Consider the following 21,310-nt stretch of genomic DNA (forward strand, 5'->3'; position numbering starts at 1 on the left):
ATGCCAGTCGATGCTGCCAGTCGATGCCGCCAAATCCTGCCAATCTAGGAGGTTAATGGGATCATTTTGAAGTCGTGCGAGGGCAATCCGGGCCGAAGGGCTATGTGAGTTGTCCAACGCAAACAACAATCTACAGCGCATCGCGCAGCGGCTCATTGCTTTGGATTTTCGCGTGGTCTCGGTCATGGTGATCTACGGCCCATCTTATCTTGGTGGATCAGCAAGCATCTGCTTTGCACTTTGTTAACATGTGCGCAATGTGGTACGTGATAATAATTTGGCCGAAATACATCTCTCCAGGCGTGCAGATTGTGAGGGTGTGAAATGCTCCATATTAAGTGATTGATCAACTCATACCAGTTATGTGAGTATTCAGGTACCCCTCTTTGGACAAGGATATTGTGACCCTTAGTACACTGAAACCCGAGTTAGAAACCATGTGTTATGGAGGTTGCAATACGCTAAGAATCTGCACGCCTCTAGAAGTGAGCTGCCCAGGTGCTCATCTGCTCGTCAATGTCCCACCTCCACCACTCTCGACACAACAAGGCTAATTAAATTTGGTATGTCTTGGCGATCGGCACTAGGCTGGCAAGACAGTCTCCTCATGAGAATAACAGCAGGATCTGCTGGGAATGGCGATACATCCTTCGCATGCCTTCGCATACTTATCGTCAGATTTTGAGATGACTTAACTGCGGCGGTTAATGAGGCACAGCGCAATTTGGATGCCAGGTTTGCAGGTCAGATTTATGAACTTCCATGCATTCAAGGTGTTCCTTGGGAGGCTCCGAATGGCCGGCCCCCAGTCCCAGATGAGAATGGTAGCCTAGAGCCCCTGTCAAGCGTCTCCGGCGAAGCTAATTGACATGTAGGAATGATTGGTACGTTGGCGCAGCCGTTTCTTGAAATGGCAATTGCCACCCTAGTGTAACTGATGTGATTGGACATAAGGCAGATGCTAACATCTGCTGAAACGTGTTTCGCAAGCTCTAACCCCTGATATCCTTAGTCGATCCTCCTAGACCCTGCTTTTAGTCCTCATCCCTTCTTCCCCTTTCCCCCTTCTCTGTCAGCAGTCCTGTATCTCCAATGCTAATGCTTCGTGATGCTCAGCTCTTTGCGCGCTGCACGATGTCGTGCAACAAACAGGTGTGGATGGCCACGAGCCCCTTTATCGCAGCCAATGGCTAGTCGAGCGCATTAGCTGTGCGATGACCAGCAGGGCTCGATTCAGGGCAGCTGCAGCGCCAACACGATCTCCTACTACTCACGCCACCGCCCACAGACGCACACCAACGCACACCAATGCAGCGCACTTCATCAAGCGAGTTGTGGCACGATTAGGTGCACGATGAGCGTAGTCACTGGCCCTGATGCGAATGCTGAAATGACCTGGAGATGAGATGGCAATGCCGTGTAATGGGAACGGAGAAGGCGACGCCGAATTCTGTCCTAGGGTTCCATGAGGACCCGGAATGCGATGGACGATTGACAGCTGTTTCTGTCTCTGGCTCGGAGATTTCATTTGGGTACTCGTGGCTCTGCTGCAATATCAAGACACCTATTTTTTCATCATTGACGTATCACAGCCACAAACGGCTTCGTAAAGCAAACAGAATTACATTTAATGCTGGAGCGGGCCATATGGTAGTTTACGCGACAAACTCCACAACGGAGTTGGAAATAAATATAGGCCTGTTGTTTAGAATTAGGAGAAGGGGTCGTCGTCATCATCATCGGGAGATGGGTTGGATTGCGATCCGCTGTTTGCACCCAGAAATGCTGGGCTCCTTGCTGAAAAGACATTCCTGAATCTCTCCCTGTGGAAATAGGCAATCACGACCTTATTCTCAACACAGCATGTACAGAATCTGTATCTTGGCAAGCAATCGGTGAAGCGGTGTGTCGAGCCGGGTCCTGGCAGATGTGTTACTATTCTCGCAACCCGACGGCCAACGGATGTGGGGAAATCGTTGACGAACAGGGTGTAATTGTACCTGACGCTAAGTGTACGGAGTACGCAGGACGGAGGAGCAAGGGTACCTTGCCAAGCCTGCCTCACCAGCGTCGTCGGCTGTCACAACCTTTCAGAAGTGACCATCGCTCAGATGTATGATTACACACCATAGAATTTTGAAGGGCAAATAAGCAAACCCGACTGCAAAATCAACCCAGATTGCAGAGGCCAGCAACCCTTGACTCCTCCCCTCATGCTTGCGGCTGTCGATTGCTTGGGGCCGGGCCTTAATCTATCTCGTGTGCCAAGCTTGAGGATCCTGACAGGGATTGCCTCCGTGGTCTTCAGTAGGCTGTGTGTATGCTTGGAAACGAGTGCAGACCCCAATACTGGGTGACGGCAAGAGCAGTGCAGGTGGCACCTGCCACTCTTCTTGCAATTCTGGTGATGGAGGCGGGTTGTGGAAGGTGGATCCCCGGACAGGTTGAGAGGACATGATCAACCCCATGTCTCGCTTGTCCGACCTCATCCTGGATTTGTCCCTCCACCTCCCCTTGTGCGCCGTCTTCCCTTTCCTTCACCACCAACACCGCTCCCTTTCCCCTTTCTCTACCACCTAACCACCACCACACATTCGTTCATTTCGACCTTGTGTCTCAACACTCATTTTCAAAAAACAAAACTGACCACCTGGACTAGACTCCGATCTAGATTGTGGCTTACACATTCTTTTCTGATTGCTGTGTTGATCGCATTTATTTTCGCCTTCATTTGGCGTCCCCCGTGTGGTTGGTGACAAGAAGCAGCCTGGATATTAGACAGCTGCCCAATACGCTCATTTTGATACTTGACCTTTCAAATGACTGGGTTGATCAATTAGCCCTCATTACGACGATACCCATTACAAGACCTGAACCCACTCGCCCCCAGACGTTGTTCCCCAAGGACTATACTGGGGTTTCCCACCACAGCAACACTATATCAGTGCTGAGCAAATTTGATCTTGTCAAAAGTTGGAACCGACTTCGTTAGCGACATATCAGGGCACCGTCACTCACGCCTAGACAACTGGTTGTGGTTCAATTTCACTGTAGGGTGTTGAAATTTGGGACGAGAGCGCCTTCATTTGACTGGGATTTGACCAAAGAGGAGAGAGCTAAAGGCAGTCAACAGTTCTCATATCAAATTGTTTGGTGAACGTGATTTTACGTCAAGTCATCTTGAGTTTCTATTCACTGGAGGAACGAGGTGGGCGACGAGTCTATCAACATACACCTCAGCGACGACCTCGTCCTATTTCACATTCAAGACGTTCGAGGTACCACCCACATTCAACAACATCATCTTGACCGCAATAATACGTGGATTTCATTTGGGAATTTTGGAAGAGCCCTTCCAAATTTCAAATTGCCGTTTCTTCCGGTCATCACCACATAACATCCTTTGTTCCTTCCCTACTACTCGTCGACTTATCTTTGACGCGTCGCGTTTCGGCGATCAAGGAAGTGGCATACTTCTTTCCCTGATTCCATATTAACGATTCTTGGACGTTCTTTCTGGCGACTAACTAAAACTCTACATCACGACGTCCGGAACATCTACACAATGAAGTTCCAGCTGTTCACCGGCGTTGCCCTCCAAGCACTCACGGCTTCAGCCTTTTGGCGCCTGGAGTGCCGTGGACGATTGGCACTGGCGCGTATGGATCCGATGATGTCCCCTGATGAGGACGCAGCTCATGCACACGCCATTCACGGATCCTCTGGTAAGTTATTACCTTTCAAGCTTCCCGTGAAGATACAGGTATCTACGCGACTATACATGAATTCTACATGTGCCCTCCATCGCGATCGTCAAATCTCTTGTATAATTCAACAGATGCTAATCCCATTTTCAATTCAGGATTTTCGGAGTCTGCCTCCTACGATGACCTCATGAACGGTGACTGCACCTCCTGCGCTATTACACAGGACAAGTCAGCCTACTGGACTCCCGCTATGTACTTCAAGCACGCAGATGGCACGTACGAGATTGTTCCCCAGGTCGGCGGTATGCTTGCGTAAGTCTCCACTCATATTTATACTCAAACCAATTTTGCGATTCTCCATCCCTAGGGAGGGTGGCCTGCTTCACAGGCAAATGGTTTTATACGTCAACCGGTCCCGTTTCTCTCTGTTCACATTGGAACAAATTTAATTACTCACATGCCTAACATCGTGAATAAGATGCTTTTTCCTGAGGTTGTTATTTGTAAAACAGTGCTGACGATTTACTATATATAGCTACTACCTCCCACGTGGTCCCGGTGGCGTCGCCGATGTTAAGGCGTTCCCCAAAGACTTTCGCATGATCGCCGGTTCCAACTACCGTCGCAACTTCACCATTGGAGACCAGACTGCTGATGAACCTGATCCTCCTCAATCGGAGTGGGCAGCTCTCAACCAGACAAACCAGTACGATCTCGCCCAGCGCTCCATTGGCTTCAACTGCCTCGACTACAACAAGGCGCCCGAGGGAGCGCTGTACCGTCACTACATGCCTGACAAAGCTTACATGGATGCCAACTGTCTTAATGGGACGAGGCTCGAGATAGCTTTCCCGGCTTGCTGGAATGGCAAAGATGTCGACTCGGATGATCACCAGTCCCATGTAGCCTATCCCGACCTGGTCCAAGATGGCGAGTGCCCCGAAGGCTTCGACGTCCGCCTCCCTACCCTGTTCTTCGAGACCATCTGGGATACCTATAATTTCTATGGGAAGGATGGCATTTTCACCATTGCAAATGGCGATCCTACTGGTAAGTTGGCAGCATATCCATCGACTGAATCAACTGACTAATGGCATTCCAAGGCTTTGGCTACCACGGAGATTTTATCAACGGTTGGGACCCTGATTTCTTGCAGGAGGCTGTGACGACGTGCACCAACCTGTCTGGACTCATGTCTGATTGCCCACTCTTCGATCTGCAGACCGAAGCCGAACAACAACAGTGCACGATTAACCCTCCCTCCAGCTTGGCTGTGGAGAATGTATTGGGCGACGGGGTTGACGGAGTTATGACCGAACTCCCAGGCAATGTTCAGATTCAGTATGGCCCTGAACAAGCCACTCCCGGTACCAACGCTGCCGCCAGCACGAAAACTTCGACCAGCAGCTACGTTGCTCCCACTCTCAGCTACCAGTCAGGTACATCCACATGGGGTGGGATCTTCGCCGAGGAGACTACAAGCTCGTACTCAGACATTGGATTTGTATCAGTGTTTGCAGCTGGTGCTCCCTCGTCTGCAACACCTTCGCCTGTCACCACAACGGCCCCGGCCAGCACGCCTGACGCTGGTGTGTCATATGAGCCCGTCACCACAGAGTATAAGACGAACAGTGCCGGAGGAGTCCTGGAGGTGATCTGGGAAGAAGCCGTTGTGTATGTTACCGAGGACTTGGTGACCACAACGACTGTGACGGCGACACCATCGGGGGCACCCTACATGGAGCGACGCAGTAACTGGCTGCGACACCGTCACCACGGCCACGGTCGTTAGACGGATGACAGCATTTTCTATTACCTTCATGTCCATATTTGTGCAGCGATGCAGATTTCGAGATATTGCTAGGGCTTGATGGATCCGCCCTGGACACTGGTTGATTTTTGGTCCTTTTGGGACAAGAGGACATATTGGCCATGAAGTGGCTGCATGAAAATGCGAATGTATTTCGAGTAAAAAGTACCTCAATCGCGCTGTTTTTCATGGTAAATGCAATTTGCATATGAACGTCTGGGACAATGAATGGCGGCGTTAGGGGTGGGGATGGAAACTCTTCAGCCTCCTTCACCCCAAGTCAACATCTTGGCTTATATCTCTTCTGGCAAGAGATCGATATTCAGTCTCTTCTAGTGTGACAATTTTTAAGATGCATCAAGAGCAATCCCAAGCATCGAAAGTTCTACCTTCTCTGGCCTGGTGTATGTGAGGTGTATTGTATCCGATTGACTACGAGTATCAATTAGTGACTATACCTTTTAAATAAGCAAATCGGTTTAGTTATGTTCGATTTTATTCTCGATTATTCTGTTGACGCCGGAGAATCGCATGTTCTTCCAGCTTTCCTGATCACAATGATGCATCTACCAGCAGATAAGCCAGCCAATGCCACTCCGACCCTACGATGCCCAGCCTCCTGTGCTCCCTCGTTAATCTAAACCCCGGGCCCGTTGGAATCAGGGAATGCAGCGTCTTCCCGGCCGCGTCCCTGTCCACCCGGGTCGGCATCGGAATAGCCATTGACGGGCACATTGCCGTATTTGCCCGCATGGCTCCTCATTCTGCTGACTAGGTACCAAGACCGGCGGCTGAGAATCATACGCAGTTACTATCACAACTACAGGCACTTATACCGGTGGTGGTCGTCATGGCAGCTCCACCGGCTCACGGTCGAGTAATCGGGATGACACGAAGAGATTGAGAAAGAGATTGAGAAAGAAATCCATCAGCGAGCAGCAGCTGGGGCTGCTGTATGATGCTGAAGGGGTATGGGCAGGGGTAGCACATATCTCGCTTCCCGTTCTGCCTCCCTTATTCTTGAGGAGGGAAAGTTTAAACCAAAATCCGGTTCCTGCGTCTTCTTCGTCCTCTACTTCAGCGCGTGGGTCCACGGACGACCAAGGGCAGAGGAGGCAGAAGAAGAGGTGTAACGAACTATACCCGACGAGGATGCGTTGCATTGGCCGCGGATCGCGTCGCCTAAGAAACAGAAGGGGGGAGGGGGGCGAAGAGTATGGAGAGTACATTCTGGTTGGGGAACAGCTCGTTGGGTAGGATATTGAGTTTCGAGAGAGGAATAGGAGATCGAGGGTAATTAATGGGGGTCCGGTACGAGTCAGCTTTCGAATCTAGAGACAAAACCTCAATGGGTAGACGAAGTAATAATGAGGCGACGACGGTGCGTGTAGGTGAGGTGTTTATGGGCGCTCGCCCCGTGCCGCAGGGTAGTCCGCTGAGGCAGGATCCCGATGCCGGGGCTACGGTGCCTGTGATGACGACGTCCTGGCCTGTTCCTAAACCACTCACTGCCGTCATTAATAACCCATGGAGTCTGAATGCAGTGGCGCTCGACGTGGCGGAGCAGCTAGTTGGTACTGCGAGAGTGCCTATGCCTCCGGTCGCGCCGAGATCGGCTAGGGTCAGTAGAGCGCGACGGATAACTGGTTGATGGGTATTCTGCGCATGATGGCAACGAGACTGCAGCGTGATGGTCATCAAGCCGTAGACTCAAGAGCATAACAGACACTGTCGCCTTTTGAGAACGGCAGTCAGCGGCCCCTATCGGTGCGAAGGGTAATCCTGGGACAGCTCAACTTGCCCAGTAGACCCCTGCTCGGTCCTAAATAGAGAAGAAGTGAGCCCCAAACACTCCTCCACAGCCTACCAAGGTGCTGTCACCTAGCCCATCCTCCGTATAACCAAGCCCATCAAAACCCTGACCCCAAAACATCATCGTCGTCCTGCCCTCACATGCCCTACGACCTATGACGAGCTCGCCGACGCCAGGCGAGGGGGCCGTCGTCGGTGGATGAGATATATAGTAGCAGTAGCGGTAAAGGGAGTGGGTGGGAGGAGGGAAGTATGGGTAATACGGCGAGTCAGTGTATGGTTACGGTGCCTAGTAATGAGCGTCACCTGTCGAGGGGAGGTTTGATTTGGGGTCGGCTGGCGGGGAAGACGAAGGGTAAGAGAATGAAGAAGGTGGAATTGAAGGAGGGTTAGCGTCGGGGCGGCACTCGAGGGGAGGGAATTATGCGCCGATTACTGGTTCTGCGGAAGAGGAACCCAGACTGATGGCCACTGTGATTCCATTTTGGTTACTCGGTCCCATGGCCAGAAGCGTTACCATCATCGTCAACGCATCCCCTCCCAGGACTCGGCGTATTCCCAAGCGGCGTACCCTGAAGGCATTCCCTGCCCTTACTCTCATCATGTAGGCCTCGGGGTTCTGATGCTACCACTTGGCCCTTGTTGGCCTTCCAAAACAAGACAGTTGGATTTTCTTATACTTTTTCTTTTTTGATTTTGGGGGTGGGGGAAGAAGGGAAGCAGGGGGTTCCGGCTGCGAGTACAAGTTGTGTTCGTCTTTTCTTTCATACGCATGGAGAATGCTTTTTCCCGATTAACCGTCAATAGCTTGAATTTACTCAACTCCAATATTGCATGACTTGAAGCTGTGGAGATTTTAAATAATGGCTAGCAATGGTTGGATGGTCTCATAATCTGGGATTGTCTCCAATTCTACGGGTTGTCCAGTTTAGCCAGACGCACCGCTTTTCAGGTGTGATGGTTGGCAACCCCTTATTGAGTTCGAATGCCTAGCTGTTTGGCTTTAGCCTATGCAATTGTACCCTTCCATCGCCAGCCAGGCCTTATATATTGCGGGGTTTTAGAGTAAAGGCAGCCCCCAACGGCCTACACATATTGGTACCGACTCCCGAACGTGTGATGGAGCCGCAACACAGTATTTCGTTCGTCCTGCAGAGTTGGTCGAGGCAACCATGAGATGGTTCAAACTAGGCTCAAGTCCTAAAATCCGGTTTTGTTACCTACAGCCCAGATGTTGTTCATTCATGTCACGTATGCAAGCTATATTCGTTTGAATGCAACTTGCTATAAATAGATCTGTGATGCTTGAAATATGAGCCGCTTTACAATACAAATATGCTTGCCGTGAATTGGGTGTGGGAGAACAATACCTGATGAAAGTCTGTCGTGCCCTTGAATTTGACCATATCAAGATGGCTGACTTGAATTTCAGTCTGGGGGTTCCAATACCAAACTTTGCGTAAGTCATAGTCGTCGTCGTGGACAAGCCCGAAGGGCTCCAGGCAGTCTGGCTCGCGGCCTGCGGTCAACTAACACGCAATCTAGTCCAACAACGGCCACCTTGTGGCCTTTCCATTGCACGAAGATTGTGGAGGTTCCATCAGAGACGAGATCATGGACTTCGACACACACATGTCCCATTCTAACTCTGTCTACCCAGGCAGGTCCGGCTTCCGAATACTTGCCCCCCTAATCAAGACCGGAAGCTGAGTCATATTGCACAGCTACGTGTGAACCTTGCATACGCAATCCCCGATCTCTCTGTCTAGATGTTATGCCTACGGATATAATCATCAAAGTCCCGTGCAGGTAGGCCAATCCATGCGATATAAGCAGCGATCCTGCTCACCTGGTGTTTACGAGACTGATATGCCTCCCAGCACGGACTGCTGCCCCTCCACGATAACGAAGTACACTGAGACCTGTTCATTGTGCTTGGACTGCCTCTACGACACTGGACGCACTGTCTTCGTCCAGTCGAACTGCTCCCCGCCCGCGACCGGATATCAGACTATCACCGCGACGCCCACGACGACAAAACCAACTCATCCCGCCTCGTTGCCCGGGCATTGCACTACCATAATCAATGACCTAAAGCTTCAGTCGACGACAACCCTAGAGTACTCGTGTTATACACACACTACTACTACTGAGCACAGTAAGATAGATCCAGTCTCTCCTTTTCCTGAAATACATAGCGCAAGTTAGCGTGGGTGTGTAGCTGACTTGAGGCTGCGTAGGTATTTACTACTGCGACAAGCCAACCAGCATAACATGTGCGCCGACTCCTACACATACCATCACGGCGAAATTGCCATGCAGGTCAGTCAATCAACGATCTTTCTCCCCCCGACTCTTTGTCACTCCGTCTTCCTTCGAAAGCGCCTCGTCTCAATCGCTTACAAGAAAAACAGCATTGACTGTTGCCCGATAACGTCGACCAAAGTCGTGACCAAGTACCCGCTGACCAGCTGTCCGGTTCCGTATTCCTGTCCGTCGCAGACAGCCACTGTGTACCAGACCGCTCAGTGTACCGACATCCTGAAGGTTCCGCCTTTCAACCCAGGTAGGAAGAGCTGGACTACTTCGGCCACTAACACCACTACTACTAGGCCGCCTTAATATCGCTTTATGGGAGTTGATAAGGGGCATGTACGAAGTGGTAGTCAATTACTCAACTAGGTTGAACACTGGAGGCCAGGAGATTTGGGGATGGGAACAAGAACACAATGAACGGATTGTACGATTCTGTATAATGCGTTTTCTACGGCATACTCTTGGAATCTAACGACGAAGGATGACTAGGGTCAAGAGTGGAAGCAAGGTTGGTATAAGTGGAGGTTCCCAACGGCATGGTAGCTCAAGGGGCCCTCTCGTGGCTAAAGTACAAAAATGTACCTTAGAAGTTTATGTATTCTCTAGGAATAGTCTCCCCCGGCGCCCCATTCGTGGCTGCAAATTATACTTAATATAAGCATGTAACTATCCACTTTGTGGTATTTTATTTTACTTTGGAGTATGTTACTGATTTTGAATGTCTTTCCAGAGCAAACGATGCATACTTCCAGACAGACTGGAGCTACATTTGACTTTAGCCAAGCCAGGTTTACGGCATGAAGTCCATGATACAATCGAATTATTTACGAGAAGCTTGCGGTAATTGAACGATGTTTCACCTCCCAACAACCAGCCCACCGCTCCGTTGGTTTCGATCCGCTACCATATCAATTCCGTATCCCATGCTCATATAGCATTTCGAGCTTTTCAATGCTTCGGTCGCTGCACTTTGCGGCTATTTTTTTGTTTTTTTTGTTTTGAAAACGTCGAGCCTTTGGTCATCCGTGACGAGCTTAGATGAAGGATCGCATTGTAAAGACGCAGGAGATGGCCCATCATTGCAGTAGCGACATGGCCAAAATCGATGTTGATGTTCCTGGCCACGAGATTATCCAAAAGCTCAATGTCCCCCTTGTCAGCTCGGCTTTGCGCAACCCGGAAGATCATGTAGGACCGGGGCAATGCCTGGGTGACGGTTATCTTATGTACGCACATGAGTCCAAATGCTAGGAGTTTGTGGCACTTCTTACCCAACCTGCACGAATCGTGACAGCCCTGATGTCAAATACATTGTCAATCAGTCCCTCACAGTAAGAACGGGAACTTTTGCCTTTGAATCTGACGGCGGATGAAAATGCCTGTTGATCATGGAGGCGCAGGCCTCCCAGAATACCGGACTGATATTCCAACAACAGATTTACCGAGGGGACTCTCCCATGGCTAAGTTATGCGTAAGCTTCTTGATCAATTTCTAAATATTTGGATTGGTTTCAGTGTGCCGAACCTGGATCGGGATGGGAATCTGGAAGTATGCACAATTTTATGGTAGCCGCACAGAGAGCACACCTCGTTCACTCCTTCACGTCTTCCTCGCAGACTTGAGTCTGGTCCCAATCGTCTCTTGCACCGTCAAATATTTGGCTCCACCCATTGGTCACATACGGCTCCAATGAGATGCGCCCATCCCATCTATAAGCGTACCTATGGGTACAGAAGCACAGGGTGCCCTCTGTCATTGTGTGGGTGTGGATATTCGCATGGGCTCGTAGGAATGGGTAAAGATTGATGATTTTGGACTTCAACATGAGGCTCTTGGCCAGACCTATGTTCGATAATGAGGAGTTACCCCTATTGCTAACAATGTGGATATCCCGCAACTTAGAAACCGAAGATTGTTGAATTTGCATGAATTAAATCGGATAGGAAATGGGGCACACACAATACAGGGTCAGACGGCCAACAAGCTCATTACCGGATATAAAGAGGGAACACAGGAAACACTTATACACATACGTATCATCTGCCTGAAGTTATCTAGGGATGCTGTAGGACCAACGCCGCAATAGGTTCGGGTTTTAAATTGCATCACATGCCCAGAGTGTTTAGTCGACATGAATAACTCTGTGGGAAACGCATATTGATAACGTATTGTGTTATTTTAAGTTTTTAAGTACTATTCCTAGTCCTTTCACTGCAAATGTATCCTTTCGCATAGGGGCAGCTCGGTATCACCAGAAGCATGGAACAGCAGCTAGCTGACGGTCGTTGCCACCTGAAAACGCGGCTGATGATTGACCTGACACGTGCCTCTATCAGGGGCTCCGATGCAATGCTGCATTTGTTTCTGAAGTTCTTATCAACTCAACTTCGCCACCCAATACCGCAGATGGACTTGGGAGTTGCACCTAGCGACTCTGAAGTTGCTTTGCAGTGCCAAGCGGCAAGCGTGCTTTCAGGGTCAATATTGACGTCCCGTCCCTGGCTTCAGCTGCTGCAAGCCACTCACGCCAGGTTCTGCGCCAAACCCAACCTGATGATCACCAGTTGCTGTGCATGCTCTTGGCTGGACAGGATGTATTGGTGGATACGAAGACACAATTGCGGCATATGCGGTATGGTTCCTCAGCCGCAGATGTGTAACAAGCGATTCGAGCAAAGTACTTTGTGGTGTAATGGTCAGGTGTTTTCTTTGACAGTTTTCTCGTCCTTCGCTCTTTTTGCTATTTGGATTAGACTGTTCTGTTCAAGGTCTCAACGCACGTAGCATCTTCATAGCGTCGAATTCAGCCGCCGGGCTATCTTTAAGGAGTTGTCCGTGAAGCTCTGAGAGCTCTAACTTCAACTATTGTTTTGAATCACGTCAATTTCGCACCTTACCACCAAGCATGAGCGGCTAGAAGAACAACAGTCAGCAAACATTGCGAATTCATACCATGGCAGTCTTGTGAAGTCGCAGGCACTTGTAATAATAACAGTCGCACGACTTAGTCCCCTGGCCAAACGATCCAACGCCGTGGAGACTAACCGGCGGTTTTCCCTGTTACATTACGAAACGACTCGAATAGCCATCTTTGAGCCATGTCAGGGCTTCCTGAAGGCTGGGAGTGGGATTATGACGGGTCATGATGGTTCTACCGATATAAACCAACCGGGATCGTCCAGTTCCACTTCCCAATGCCCGGCGATGAGTTCCCCGAGTTCGTCGCCCCTGGCGCTGAGACTTTCGACATGGCTCCCGAAGAACGTCTGGCAAGCGAGAGGCAGATCAAGCGGCAGGCTACATTGAATGGAACACAAAATGGCGACGGGACAATGAAATCTAGCGGAAGTAGACGAAAGAAAAACGCCGTCGAAGGGGTAGATGAGATGTCAGCAACTTGCTACTTTGGTCCTGGGAGTTCCATGTACTTTGGGCCAGGTAGTGATAACGACTATAGCCCTACGGTAGACAAAACAGATGGCGAAGAAGCAGCGGGACTCAGGGGTAACGGCAAAGAAAATGCGGTTTCGCCCGCTGCGACCACTGCGAGTCCTGGGCAGTCATCGTCGGCCCCGAGTACTGAGCCATTGATAAACGAACCAGTTATGGGACAGCCGACCATCGCGACAGACTCTCTTGCTAGTGGAGTGTGGATTTCCCCATTATCAGACCTGATGCAACACGGGAAGCCAAGGCATGCTGAGTTATTGGAAGGCATGACGAACGTTTCGAATGCCGGTGTATCAGCATTCCAGGAACCACATACCCCTGTGGGGTTTATGGCAGAGTTGGCAAGCGGGGATACCGTCAAATGCGCCGAGGAGTTGGCGCCCGTCGAACTTGATGCGACTTATTCCATGACACCTCCTATTCAAACGGACACCGACCCAGATGGGCCTGTCGAGTTACCCACGCAGAGGAATTCCGTGGGACAGAAACAGCCGGAGTCACAACCGGCTTCTGCTCCGATACAGCCCGTCGGGGCACTGCCACTGACGTCGGCTTCATTCGCTTGTCCTCCTTGGCGAGTTTCCACAGCGTCTGCCGCAGTGAAGCATCAGCAAACAGGAGATGCTTATTCGGAGCAGCAAGTAGGGAAACCCAAGACAGATCAGACACACCCCGGTATGTATCAACAGTGGACGCCCACAAATAGGATCGCCAAAGACGACGCCAGTGATTCTAAACGATCTTCGTTGGCTCTGTCCGGCATCTCTGTGCTTCAGTCTCAAAACAGCGAGTTAGGACCCGTTCAACAGAAGACACATTCTCTTGGGGGACCGCCCCCGCCGTCTGTTGCCGTGCCTGGGCCGATGAGCATACTGATTCCTCCGTCGAATCCAAGGACTTCGGGTGTTTCAACCCCGGATGCCACCAGCGCCACTACCACTAGGCGTTCACCCATTCCTGCCGTCCTACAGCCAGCACAGATGCCGTCAAAAGTTGCTATACCGAGCCAACCAGATAAACAACCGACAGGCTTTACACCTACCGGCATTACGGGTCACAATGCGAGGCACGGGAGTATATCATCCGATCCCGGTCTTTCCCATGTCCCATCTGTCCTCAAGCCTGCATATCGTCGCCAGAATGGCACACCCGTGCAAGTTCAGCCAGTCCATCGGCCTCATTCTTTCCAGATGCCACAAAAGCCTAACATGGCCCACCCAGCGACATTCCAGGCTTATCGACCATCTCAGCCTCAGAATAGCCAAATACGGCTGCCTCAAAGACCAAACGTTCCCATGACGCTAAGTTTGGCTCCTGGCCACGCGCCTAGCAATACTCCTAGAGATGATTTCCGTCCAGGTACACAGAGAGTCCGTACTGCGCCAAATAAATTACCGTCGAATAGTACATTACAATCACCGATTCGAAATCCCGGGCCTGGACTATTAGTGTTTCACGAGATTTCTCCAGCTCAAGATATGCCCTCAGACTCATCGCAGTCTGAGACTTCAGTTGCAGCCCAAAAGCCGCCTTCCAAGATAGACGAACAGTCAGCACACTTCTTCATGGACGAGCCGTTTCCCGTCATTGCGCCATTGGTTGTGTCCAAACCGCCGAAGACACCCAGTCCAAGTTCAAACCAATCTATCTTCGCGCCGACTAAGCCATCACCGACAGGCCCAAGCAAGCCCTCAAAGACTTCGGTGCAGCTCTCAAATTTTGTATCAGTAGTTGGTGAGACTGTACCTGCAGTGACGCAAGGTCTTGGGTCAAAGGACGCATCGAACAACATGCGAAAATCATCTCCTTCGGCGGTAGAGCAACCTCATAATTCGAAACCGCCGCAACAGCCGGCAGCTCCAAACCACTCGCGCCAGACCTCTGTTAGACAGTCTACTGTCAACCCTGGACATAAGACGGACCAAACACAGCCTTCAACTATATTTTCATCGCCTGTGCCAGGTGGTTTGCAGCAAGCATCTCACCACAGTGCTGGTATACTTTCGGCAGTGTCACACTCTTCAGGTTCCACGCCGAACGCAGTGGTTCCAGGCTCTGGCCATAACCAGCATATATCCCCTGTTACGCAGGCGTCGTCCTCAAGGCCACAAAGTCAAGTATCATCCCCAACATACTCAATTGCGTCGCTTCATCGTCCGCCGGCTTCGACGCCCTCGCCCATGCACGGATCTTCTCACTCGCCTGTAGGTACACTTCATGAGTTCGCAATGCATGGAAACTCGTCAATTCCAATTCAGTACCCAGGCCTCGTCCCCACGACAACTTCATCTCAACGCCCGCAACATGTGCCCTTAGGGCCAGCCCAGGTAACCCCGGGTCCTCATCACTCTCAGATACCTCATAGGCCATCCATCTCTCAAGTAGCAGGGGCTCCTCAGCCATCTTATGGGCAGCCGGCTATGCAGACTCATTCCGTTGCACCCAATCAAGCTATTTCAAATTATCATCAGCAGCGGCCAGCAGGACAAACTGCAACGCAACATCAACGGCCAAGTATGCAACAGCCTCAACGCCCCCAAATTCAGATTCAGGGATACCTAGCTGGGATCCAAGCAGCTAGCAGCCCATCTTCGCATAGGCCACCGACTGGAATGCCAATCCAACAGCAGACCATCCAATCACCAAACATTGGATCTCCTAGCTACGCTCAACAACCAATGTTCGCTCAGTCGTCCAGCGGCTTACAAAATCTAGCTATGCAAACACCTCAGACTATCCATTTCCCCCCGGCCCCGCAATCTGACCCCAGTATGGCTCAGACGCAAGCACAGAGCCAGAACTCGGCCAGCACATCGGCCCAAGCATCGGCAGCGTTAGCCAGTGCAGGCAAGGATATGAAGAAATGGGCCAAAAAGATTTGGAACAACCCCGTGGTTCATCAGACAACAGCAGCAGTCGGAGGTGCCATCGTGGCCGAGTCGATGGGAGGTAACGGCATGGCCGGCGCTATGCTAGCGAATCAAATTTACAACACATCGCAAAGCCAGCAACAACCAGGCCGGCCACCGGGGCCCCCACATACTCAAACCGCTCCGCCTCAGGGCCAGGGTTTGCCGGGCCCACGTCCAAATGTGCAGGTTGTGAATCAGCCGATGCCGGGCATGCAGCCTGTGGGCGTACAGACGCCCGGACGACCAGTGGCAGTTCAGAACCCGGCCATGGCGGGTATGCCGGTGCAAGTCGCGCCAAGACCGCAACAGGGGGCGATGCAGAGACCACCGCAGAATCCCCAAGGTCCACCACTGCAAGCCCGTCCGCCTGTGGCGGGGCAGATGCAGCAGCAACCGTTTGGGCCGGCACAGATGGCAGCTAACCAGCAGGCATTTAATCAGAACATGGCGCTTGCTGCGGCTGCTTTTGGTGGTGGCCCTAGAGACAGTGGTGGACATCAGGAGCAGCAGCATGATCAGCAGTATCCTGGTCAGCACGATCCAGTTGTACTTGACAACTCGACCGCCGACGCGTACTTTGCGCCACAGTCGAGCACGAATGTGGAGACTGTGAATGTTAATTTCGACGCTTCTGTTTCGGTGTATAATACGAATAGCTCGGCCATGGTGGCCGAGTCGGGGTATCTGGACACCGGGTATGTTGACTCGGAGTATGCAGACGCGGGTTACACAGGCTACGTCGAATCTACGACGGTGGTAGATTTCAACATGAGTGAGACGGTCGTGGCTGACACTTCCGTTTATGGATATGAGGAGATGGCTGTAAGTAGTGACGTGTGGAGTACGGCGGCGGTTGATTACTCTGGTGGGGATTGGGGAGATGAATGGTGAGGTGGGATGGAGGTTTAACCAGATGGTGTTGTAGAGCAGTATCTCGTGGGATAGAACTCGATAGTGCTATTTTGGGAGGGAACATACCGTTTATACATAGTCTCCAGCTCAAATTTACTGGGCTTGGGTTTATTTGAGTATTCAATGGTACGTTGATGTTTAAGCAGCTAGTGTCAGTCTGCACAGCACAAAGGGAGCCATACATAACTCGACAGACAAAACCATGACGAAACCAAGTCTTCCAATTTTGGTAGTCGTATCTGGTGCTCCAAATGAACCACTCCATTCTGAAAACCCCCAACTTTACATAAGTTTCAATTGCATCTAAACAATCAATGTAAGGAAGTCGATGGAAGACCTCCAGCTAGTTCACCACTCACGCAGCCCCTTTTATGAAAGTTCAATGTGCCCTGCACCAAGAAAGTTCATTTTGCTGTTACCTGGAAAATTGACACAGGCAGGTGTAGGAAATTGAGGTCACAAATCAACTCGAAAGGCAGGTGCAGTGAGTGCGGCGCATTACATAAACATCTGCAGAGCGGCTATAATATGGACCTATAAAATGCTCCTGTGACGCAGTGGTTAGCGTGCCAGTCTTATACAGTTAGGCAACTAATTCGTATGGTTAGATATCTGGACGTCGCGAGTTCAATCCTCGCCAGGAACAAGACTGCTTACTATTTTTCATCCTTTTGCGTATCATGCCTTTTCTCTGAGGTGTGTTTAGTTTTTGTTTTGATCCGCAATATCTGGCAACAGGCGTGTTCACTCACCATCGTTATTATCTAAATGAAATTGGGATGGTCCTTGGTCAATTGATTAGCCTGGTATGAATGTCTTGTGTACAGATGCTAGGTGTAAGGAGAAGGGACCTCGGTTGAATCACATTTGGGCTATTGCAAAGGTCGCATGAACCCCACTTGATGGATCATGTGAATGTGACCTTGTCTAATACAAGCTGAGGCCCGTGACTGTTCCAATCCAAGATCTCGAGCTTCCAGGTTCCCCTTTACCATTTGGCGACCTGCTTGCTCACCGCAGCCGGCATCTCGTATCATTACAGTTCGGCGATGTGAACTTCTTAAAAAGGCGATCCTTGAAAAGGGGGTAAGAAATCCCTGATTGCGACGTGTAAAGGGGAAGGAAAAGCGACCCGGTCTCTTCTCTACTGGTTCTCTCTAAGCAGTGTTATATTTACCTCCGTTTTGAAGATTGCAAAATGGTAGAGAAAGGAAAAGGATTTTACAATTTGGATATTCGCCATCTGTAATTGGCATGTGGTGCGATTCCAGTTTGGCAATATCAACATATCCCAACAAAGTCTAGATTGTGACTTATGAACAGAAAAGGTGAACAGTCTGCCTCAACAGGGAAAGGGGAGGGGAAGGTCGGCGGATGGGCCCATATGTGCTTGCCTCCAGGAAGTCGCACTTTCCACCTCAAGTTTCTCACAACGATGATCTGCGCACTCTTTCCTCAAGACTGACCACGGTGGAAGGACGGTGCACCATAGATTGTGTTTATTCATCACTAGACATCAACATCAGTGTTGAACGCAAGCGTCTCCTGGGTCTCACTTACACTGAGATCGAACGACCTCTTAGCACCCCTTCCTCAGAGAGGTTCAAATCTAACCCGCAATCCCCCAGCCGGAATAAAAGTAAGAGAGGGGTTTTCAAGTCTGACGCCCCTTCCAATCTCCTCCTCTCCGCCAGTCAATAGCTCCCGTCTCCCGTCATTCTTCTCGATCCCAACGAATCGCCACTTTCTAACAAGCTCGACCAAGATGGCCTTGATCTCCGTGACGGCAAAATTCTTACCAGGGCAGATCCGCGGACCCTGAATAAACGTCTCAAACGCGTAAGAACTAACGGCATCGCCCGTGAGGTTACCCCACCGGTCCGGATTGAATACCCCCGCGTCCTCACCCCATAGGTGTGGGTTCAAATTCTCTACAGCTGGACAGATGTTGATGGTCGTTCCTTTTGGGATGAAGGTGCCTTCGATTACAATGTCGTGTTCTGCTGCACGAAATGCCATGTACGCTGGGGCTTAATGAGTACGTTCTCGTAGAAGGTAACGAGGATGGCTACATGGGTTGTCCCCTGAACTAACCTGGGGAATATAGCCGCAGGATTTCGCGACAGAAGTTGTGCATATACGGAAGGGCGTGCAGATGGTCGTAGTCGGGCTCGGAGTGCTTTTCTAGCAGCCCCTGAACCTCTGCTCTCAACCTGGCCTGGACGTCGTGTTTCGTTGCCAACACATACATGGCCCATCCAAGTGCATTCGCCGATGTCTCGTGGCCTAGTGTCCGTCATCAGTATGCAAGTCGGAACACGCCGTGAAGGACATCATCCCATACCTGCAAGTGTGAAATTTAAAAGCTTGTATGTATTAGCCATAGACTAGAAGGCCAAGTGATCTAGTAATCTGTACTCACCAATTCGAGGAAGTCATCTTCAGTCCAGCACCACTCCCCAGTCTCTTCCTCGATTTGATGCGCCTCTTTTATCATGTATGTCAGCAAATCTCTACTTTCCGACTTTTCTGCAATCTTATCCCGCGCCCCCATGTCGTGGATGCGCTTTTTGATCACTCTTCGAAGCAGTGAACGCAATTCCTGACCTGCTTCTACGAATTTCCAGTTCGCCTGCAGCGGCACAAAACGGCGAATTGGTAGGAATGAGTTGACAATCCATATGAGCGTGCCCAGAGGGTCCTGGTGCAGAAGCCTGTCGTATAGCTCAGGCAAGCCGATATTCAACTTTGACGAAAAAAGCTCTTGGATTTCGACCCCGAGACTTGTAACCCCTATAATGTCCATAGTCACCTTGGTTATCAGTGGCATGACTGTAACGCGTCAGTCTCAGTCGCAAATTCAGAACCACTAGCTTACATTGGATGGAGCCCTGCGTATAACCATCCAGAGCGGCCGTGAATGCAATAGAAAGACCCTTAGCCTTGCTTTGGAATACAGGCAACATCTTCCTGACACTTGGGACGGAGAAGGGGCCAGCTATCAAGCGGCGTTTTGCCTTGTGGTCTTCCCCATCCGCCAATATTACCCCGACTCCTGCTAATTCCCTAATTAATCGTGCAAAGAATGGCGGGTTGATGAAGTCGTAGCAGTTGGTCTGAAGCACAGCCTTGTGTGCCGCTAAACTGTTCAGCAGGAGCACCTCTTCCGCCAACGGATAGGTATCGGATGAAATGCGCATCAGGCCATGTGCGTGACCACTGCAACTGAAGAGCGATGGGTGAGTCTGCCCGGTACTTGGCGATCTCTTGTCCAAGTAGAGGAATCTTGTTCTGGGAGCAGTCTCAATACGATAAGGATTCCATGGCTAGTTTCGGGCCGTACCAACCTTGGGACCAGGCAAATGCCTCAGCGGAGAAAACAATAGAGGGTAGATGACAAGTCTGTATGCTTTGAGGGCAATGTACTGCAGCTGAAAGATGCAGAGAAAAGTCCACGACGCAGAGACATGAGCGCACGCCTCAAGCCGTGTTGTGGCCCCGACGGCTAACAACGCAACGCCAGCAGAGACCGCGAGATCCATTGTAACTGTTTCAACTCCCACAGGTTGATGAAGAACCGCAATTTTGCTGAGTGGAATAATGTCTGCGATATATCGCATTGTTTGATGCATGATAAAATCTAGGGCTGCCATTGCTACGAAGTAAGCGGACCATTGGACACTTGGCTGCAGTCATCATGCTGTGCGATTATGCAGAAACCAACGAAAGGTGCATGCCGAGATATAGGAAACGTCACGGTTCTATATGAATCACCCTTATCGGAAGGAATGCCCTTATTGGAAAGTCTTCGGGTGGGTAACATTGGTATGGATTGCACTGGTCCTCGCGAAAAAAGGACTCCCGTCGATGGTGTCGATGGTCAGGGTCGTAGTCTCGCACTATATGTCCCCCTTTAAAGTCACTAGGTATAAATGAATATAGTGCTGTTTATGTTCTGGTGTGAGACCAGGCGTGAGGCCTGTTGAGAGGGCTCGTCACTATACTAACACCTATCCTATGTTGTGTCGGGCGCTGGACTGTGATCGTAGAAGGGAACCAAGTAGCGAGAAAATGGAACATGGGCTGAAGACAACGTAATGATTGATATGATGAGAAGCATGTAAGATTCAACGCAATTAGCCCAGCTTGAACTGCTGCGATGCTGACAAGATGATGAGGTTAGGGCTGGATTGTCGTTGGTCGTGTTTGGGGCGGCACTTGAACCTTGAACCAACAGCTCATGTGGTCACCTCGGTCATGAGCATTGGAAACTTCATCTCCACACCCGATCAGCTAATGGACTTGATTTGCTGGTGAAGACAACGAACACACCAGCAGAACGATGGGGGCTTGAAACCAATGATGTACAATTTGGCCATTCCTACGCAAG

The 21,310-nt window shown here is 50.5% G+C and overlaps 5 protein-coding genes and 1 non-coding gene across 6 annotated transcripts; 4 read left to right on the forward strand and 2 right to left on the reverse strand.

The window, feature by feature from the left end:
- Nucleotides 1–3,565: 3,565 nt before the first annotated feature.
- BCR38DRAFT_404234 (uncharacterized protein) lies at nucleotides 3,566–5,499 on the forward strand (the record flags this gene model as incomplete). The annotated part of the gene is made up of 4 exons (XM_040857827.1): nucleotides 3,566–3,725; nucleotides 3,839–4,019; nucleotides 4,243–4,757; nucleotides 4,811–5,499. The coding sequence occupies 4 exons, from the start codon at nucleotides 3,566–3,568 to the stop codon at nucleotides 5,497–5,499; spliced, it is 1,545 nt and encodes a 514-aa protein (XP_040720702.1).
- Nucleotides 5,500–6,253: 754 nt separating this feature from the next.
- BCR38DRAFT_415949 (uncharacterized protein) lies at nucleotides 6,254–6,710 on the reverse strand. The gene has a single exon (XM_040859067.1). The coding sequence runs from the start codon at nucleotides 6,678–6,680 to the stop codon at nucleotides 6,366–6,368; it is 315 nt and encodes a 104-aa protein (XP_040720703.1). The 5' UTR covers nucleotides 6,681–6,710; the 3' UTR covers nucleotides 6,254–6,365.
- Nucleotides 6,711–8,741: 2,031 nt separating this feature from the next.
- Nucleotides 8,742–9,951, forward strand: BCR38DRAFT_404235 (uncharacterized protein; the record flags this gene model as incomplete). The annotated part of the gene is made up of 4 exons (XM_040857828.1): nucleotides 8,742–8,788; nucleotides 9,099–9,487; nucleotides 9,570–9,651; nucleotides 9,744–9,951. 4 exons carry the CDS (start codon nucleotides 8,742–8,744, stop codon nucleotides 9,949–9,951), a joined length of 726 nt encoding a protein of 241 aa, XP_040720704.1.
- A 6,301-nt stretch (nucleotides 9,952–16,252) lies between these two features.
- Nucleotides 16,253–17,027, forward strand: BCR38DRAFT_415955 (uncharacterized protein). Its single transcript, XM_040859068.1, has one exon. It carries the CDS (start codon nucleotides 16,276–16,278, stop codon nucleotides 16,897–16,899), a length of 624 nt encoding a protein of 207 aa, XP_040720705.1. The 5' UTR covers nucleotides 16,253–16,275; the 3' UTR covers nucleotides 16,900–17,027.
- Nucleotides 17,028–17,463: 436 nt separating this feature from the next.
- Nucleotides 17,464–17,566, forward strand: BCR38DRAFT_t7. Its single transcript has one exon. It is a non-coding gene; the product is annotated as a tRNA-Ile (tRNA).
- Nucleotides 17,567–18,513: 947 nt separating this feature from the next.
- On the reverse strand, nucleotides 18,514–20,120 carry BCR38DRAFT_479635 (cytochrome P450; the record flags this gene model as incomplete). Its single annotated transcript, XM_040863176.1, has 5 exons — nucleotides 18,514–18,944; nucleotides 19,015–19,206; nucleotides 19,265–19,286; nucleotides 19,343–19,752; nucleotides 19,799–20,120. The coding sequence occupies 5 exons, from the start codon at nucleotides 20,118–20,120 to the stop codon at nucleotides 18,514–18,516; spliced, it is 1,377 nt and encodes a 458-aa protein (XP_040720706.1).
- Between the last annotated feature and the right edge of the window lie 1,190 nt (nucleotides 20,121–21,310).

The sequence above is a fragment of the Pseudomassariella vexata genome (assembly GCF_002105095.1).
Source record: "Pseudomassariella vexata strain CBS 129021 chromosome Unknown BCR38scaffold_1, whole genome shotgun sequence".
Lineage (NCBI taxonomy): Eukaryota > Fungi > Ascomycota > Sordariomycetes > Amphisphaeriales > Pseudomassariaceae > Pseudomassariella > Pseudomassariella vexata.